A 5882-nucleotide genomic window follows, 5' to 3' on the forward strand; every position below is an offset into this window, starting at 1 on the left:
GACTGTGGATTTGGAAACAAGGTTTCATCCCACTTATAACATCCATATATTATACATATGTGTATGTTAGTATTGTTTTATGATGGACATGAACAATGTGAACCTTTATTTGAAGAGGAATAAGAATACTATCTTAAAAACCTGTCCAACTACCATAACCTCCAGTATCTAAGGAGGATAATGACCAATAAAAGACAATCAACACCAGTTTTTAAAGAGCTGCATTTATTAGACAGAGACAAATAGTGAATCTTGTATTGAGGTACAGTACATCTTGTGTTGAGGTACGTCAGTGTTGTACTTGTTTTTGTATTATCTAAGGGTACATATTTTTCCTGTTAAAGTTCGAGCTGATGAAACAGTACTGATTATTCTTTTGTCAACACAAATACCATGGCTTGAACTTAAAACCATGTACACTCTCATTATTGTAAGAAATAACACTGCTTTGAACTGTAAAACCTTGAATCAAACAAACTACATTTTAATAACCCACAGCCACAAGAGTGCTGTGCGCATGTAAACATACTGCAACCTTACTGCAACCTTACTATGCTTCTGAACATAAAACACACTACCTACAGTGCCAGATTAAAATATAAAAGAGCAACATGTTTTAAAAAATACTTAAGATGTCAACATGAGCTTATACATTCAACACACACACAAACAAACAAACAAACAAACAAACACACAGTCACATACATCAGGTTTGTGTTTTTAACTTGGAGCTTGAACAGCTGTTAACTAAATGTAACACTGCATTGTGTAGAGCAGCATCCACAACTGCTGTGAAACTGCCTTAGAAGTATTCTTATGGGAACAGTAAGATCCTTTGACTCAATATAGTATCAATAGTGAAATGGCGATGTCACTGTTTCCTGAAAACAATAAACAGTATAGAGTCTATAGACAGTTCCCAAACATTATTAGAGGTAAAAATGAACTAAAAACCCAAAGGACCCTTTCAGAAGTACACCGTAACACAACAAAAATAAAAACAAAAATAACAATCTTTGTTTAGGTAAACAAAATCTGCAGAATGTCTGCATTTAGGGTATATTTCATTGAGTAAAAAAAATCTTCATGGAGCCAAATATTTGAAAATAAAAAGGAGTTTACCAGCAACTTCATGTCAAACAAGCCTATGGAAGAGATGAGAAAGAGACTTGTTACATGTACTGCAGTTCATACCAACTGAAGACAATCAAATACAGAGGCTAATGGATGGAGCAACATTAAAGTTATAGCCAACAATAGATCAGGTCCTGCAGTTCTGTGTACCTTGGCTATAACTCCTCCTTGTTCACCTTCTCCACCTTCTCTTCTGCTTTGTTAGCTGCTGCTGCTTCTGCAGTGATGTCCTCTATATGAGCCAACATGTCAGCCGTGAGGGCTTCCTCTAGCCGCCGCCTCACACTCTGCACCAGGTCTTCCTGCTTCCTGAGACATAGACCAAGACAAGGAAACTATGAAAACAGCCATTTCATGGCGAAAGACGATGATGAGGAATTAGTTCCACCAACGGTTTTTTTGTAAAGCGACCTTGGGTCCCCTGAAAGGCGCTATATACATTTAAGTTATTATTATTATTATTAAGTGAGGGAAAATGTATAGCAATTTAATATGTTTGTCATTGCTGTATGAAATATTTATCACCAAAGTACTGCACAGTGCAAATTAGACCAATAACAATTAATCTTAAAGGTGGGGTATGTAATTTATTTCAGAAACACTTTTTGTTATATTCCATAGAATGCTCTTAACATCCCGATAGCAATGAATATATTAAATGCTTTGACAATAAATACATACAAAAATGTAATCTGTGGAAGCCGTGGTGCTGTATAAAGCACGACCAATCATTTTAGCTGGCTCAGCTAAAATAACTGGATGGCCTACCTGCCTGTCAGCCTTCCATCTGTGCACAAACTTATCTCGTGCCCTCATTGGTCATGTGCACGTTCGTGTGTGTTGGAGGAGGGGCTCTGTAAGGAAGTGGCAGATTTTTTCCGATTGTGTACTTTCAAATTCTAGCGCACTCAAGCCGGTTTCTCCAAAATTACCTACCCCACCTTTAACCCAACTACCAAGAGCAATTTAAAGTGTATATTTATTTTTTGTGTAATTTGTCACAAATGCTATGTAGGTGAACAATCAAAAAAGCTGAGACTATTAATAGTTTTAAAAACACTATAGAAGCCTTGAGTTGCAGTAACTTCCTCCTCACAAACACATTTTAAGCTTGGTGCTTTTCGTCAAGCCACACACATATTTACATAACACCAATAACCATTTACTATATCAGTAACTTACTTACCGATAATTACCCAAAACTAACTACAGCCCCTACAAGTCGCCCTACCTTACTGTGCCATGACCCACAATAGACTGCACCTCTACAGCATACTTGAGACACAGATTGTTTCATTCCAACGTATATGTGAAATGAATTAACCCGTACAGCTGTGTTGTTGTGTGACCATCTCACCTGATGTCATCGTCGGTCACTACGAAGGCTTTGCAGAGAGGTTGTGATGTGTTGAGCCAGACTCCAGGGTTTTTCTCCACAGCGGCGGTAAGCTGTCCGGTGACAGGGGAGGGGCTGGTGTGCAGAGCACTGGCGATGGAAGACAGCAGAGTTTTATCTGAGCTCACAGGACCAACAGCTAGGTAGAAGACAAAAGGGAAGCACAAGTCAAGCTTCTAGAAGAACCCCAGTTTTTAACCACACAAGGTCATATTTGCCTTGGTTATCTCACCCTGTAAGCCTTTGGGAAGATCCATCGTTTTCACCAGCTCCTCTGCGATATCAAATGCATTCAACCCGCTCAACTTCCTCTCCCAGAAAAGCTGGAGATTGAAGCAAAACAGAAGTTTTATGTGCACAGAGCCAGAAAGCGACATTAAAGAACACCAAGTGTTATATAGGCTAGTATTTGTCAGCTATGCAAAACATTACAACTACTTGCAGCAAGAGAGATCAGAATCAGAATCCCTTTATTAGTCCCTCAGCGGGGAAATGTACAGCGTAACAGCAAAAGTGGCATAGCAGGCAATAATACAGTGTGAGTTAACTTATTAAATATAGAGAAAAAAAGCACACATTAGCAATAGAATCAAAATGATGACAAATAGGTACACCACTTTAATTGTTGGGACATTTGAAAATGTATTTTTTAACTTGGTTTCACTTATTATTGTTTTAATGGTGAGACTCTAAAGAAGGTTTTATGCTATATTGTGTTTGTTTTGTCGTTGGACTTACTTGTTTCGGTTGGTCCACAGACTTCTGCGGGTCCGCCTTCACCTTGTTGTTGGGATGATTTGTTACCTTGGTCACCGGTTGTTTGAAGATGGATGCTGTCTGTCGAACTGGTAGTGTTGTGTTTAAATCAGGCTTGGACTTTAAGAGAGACAACAACATGACTTATAACCAGCTTTGATGATAGTAAAATACAACCGTTCTTAGTATGACCTTTCTGAGAGGTAACTGCATCTACGCAGTTGTATGAATGCGTTATTGTTGTATCATTACAGAACAAGGCGAACAATGTAAACATGACAATCAACTCCCGTGATTATTATGATGAACAAATTGTTTTCCAATGTAGCCCGGTTAGCCACTTTTAAAACAGAAGTAACTCTGTGATGAGGGTTATATAAAACACTTTGGATGAGTCCTTGAGGTTCTAAGTCAATCGAAAATGTGTGGCTGAATCACTGAAGGAAAACTGCAGTGTCAAGACATACAGAGCTGACACAAACCTTTTTGATATACACTCAAGGCTGTAATCACTACCTAATGGGCCTCCACTGATTGCTTCACATTGAAGACTCTTGCTCTGTTGGGCATGGTCAGAAATATATAATTAAAACCCATTTGGTTCAATTATGTAAAACCTCCAAGGGAGGTGAATATGTTTTACAGGCCCTGTATACTAATTTAAGTGTCCAGAGATCACCATGAAGTTTCAGGGGGGGGGGGGGGGGGGGGGGGGAATGCAGACTCACCCTGATGTGATGATTGTTGTCGTACAGATGCTTGTGCCTGCTGCGGTGCACTTTGGTCAGGAGCGACCATCCAGCTCGGGAGTGGCCGGCGTTCACATCCGTGTGAAGGTGGTTGCCCAGACTACGGACTATCTGGGGTTTGTTGAGAATGCGCTTAACAGGTATACTAGAAGAAAAGAAGAAAAGTCAACATCACCTAATGTTCCTTCTCAATAACTAAGGCATTAAAGCCGTTATTACTTATCTCAAATACTAGAATTTCTCTTTTTATTTACATTATTTATCGGACAGCTTTAGTTACTTCTCAACATTGATTCTTTATACCCTTATTTTTTATTTGAATGTTTCCATTGAACTAAATGATAAAACGTTCTTTCTGAGCAGTGGTAGTTAAAATGAGCCCAACACTAAACATCTACAGCAGTAAAATGCTAATTTCACAGGTGTAATATTAACCCAAAAGAATCAAAATGGTGATACATTAACAGGGACGATATTACTTATGATATTTTAGGTTTATTATAACTTAAGTAAGCTTTAACATACCAGAGTTTTTTGTGTGGTAATAGTACCGTTACTAAAGTAAAGGATGACTGCTTTCCACCACAGCTGGACACCATCATATGGTTTATTCTAAATGAATGAATGATCTCTTTACAGGCATTGATGGCACTACCTTTAAATGATCACAAGCTGTAATTTGTCGCAAAATAACAGGGGTTCCTACATGGTTATCAATGCAGCCCATCTGAACACGCCCACAGGTGGAGTTATAAGCTACAGTTTGGGAAAACACCGGTTTGGATGATCGTTTGTAAGTGGAGCTTCAGGTGTTATCAGTAAACCATCAACTCTGTATTTGTAATACATTAGACTGACTGGCTTTTCAAGCAAAACCACTTTGTTGAGAATAATATAGCAACTAATTTAAAGCCAATGTAAGAGCTACATTATCTACGAAACAGCATATCCCTTCTCTCCTAGTTTAAAAAGGGAAAGTGAGCTGCAGCTGAGACTTTGAGAAGGAATCCTGGAGACGCCGAGCCGGGGCCCAACGCGCCGCAAGTCAAGCGTGTGTAAACAATGAAACTCAGCTAGCTAATCAAGCTAGCTGCGCTACTAATGTTAACGTACGAGCAACTACCGCATCAATTAACATTCCATTGTTCTCAAGTGGACGTTTACAAACCTATCAAACTCAAAACTATCTAAAGCGTGCAGTAAGAGTATTAAACAACGCGTATACAACACAGACATGACCATTTTGTAAGAGTTGTTCTGAACTGCAAAACGCATGTATGCATGCGTGCATTTCCTGCAGAGAAACTTTTATTTTACCAACTCATAGGGCAGAATATTAAAAAGTCTTACCCTTTCCTTTCCATGGTCTTGGCTTTCTTGGTTTGCTTGTCTGTGATTCTGGCTCAGGAAAGATAAGAAGCCAGCTATCTGTTTGTTGTTGCAGTCATAATTTTTCACGGCACGGTTTGTTGTCGATTCCCTTTGCTGTCTATCTCCCGTCAGGACCTTCGCAACTGCAGATCACTCCGCCAGCCTTCTAACACAATGAGCGGAAGACACCCGCCACATCCGCGGTGATATAGTGCGAAAGTGATGCGCCAAGTTACCGATGCAGTGTGCTAGAGCAGATAAGAGTCTATGGAGGTTACTCTGTATTTTATGAATAAAGCACGACACTTTCTCAAACGTTTCTTTAAACCACGAAGTGTAAATAAAAACGTGGCAGGCATTTCAGAGGGACACGCAGAGGGCTAATACGTTTAAGGCTTTTTTTCTCCTCAGTTATATTACACAATGCATCGATGATATACTTTTTTTAATAATGGTGCAGAGAAAAGGCCCCTTAT

At 39.3% G+C, this 5882-nt stretch overlaps 1 protein-coding gene across 1 annotated transcript; it reads right to left on the reverse strand.

Annotated features, from left to right (window-relative positions):
* Positions 1-208: 208 nt before the first annotated feature.
* mbd3a (methyl-CpG binding domain protein 3a) lies at positions 209-5570 on the reverse strand. The gene is made up of 7 exons (XM_079650169.1): positions 5386-5570; positions 4015-4180; positions 3269-3406; positions 2763-2853; positions 2492-2669; positions 1285-1443; positions 209-1145 (listed from the first exon to the last, which is right to left on the reverse strand). The coding sequence occupies exons 1-6, from the start codon at positions 5397-5399 to the stop codon at positions 1290-1292; spliced, it is 741 nt and encodes a 246-aa protein (XP_079506295.1). The 5' UTR covers positions 5400-5570; the 3' UTR covers positions 209-1145; positions 1285-1289.
* Positions 5571-5882: the final 312 nt, after the last annotated feature.

This window comes from Notothenia rossii, assembly GCF_949606895.1.
Source record: "Notothenia rossii genome assembly, chromosome: 9".
Taxonomy (NCBI): Eukaryota; Metazoa; Chordata; class Actinopteri; order Perciformes; family Nototheniidae; genus Notothenia; species Notothenia rossii.

Bases quoted from the DNA above. Each gene is read 5' to 3' on its own strand.
- mbd3a (XM_079650169.1), bottom strand. The intron at 3,407-4,014 runs GTGAGTCTGCAT...TCTCTCTTAAAG, and splicing joins ACAACAATCATCACATCAGG to TCCAAGCCTGATTTAAACAC. The intron at 2,854-3,268 runs GTAAGTCCAACG...TTCAATCTCCAG, and splicing joins CTGTGGACCAACCGAAACAA to CTTTTCTGGGAGAGGAAGTT.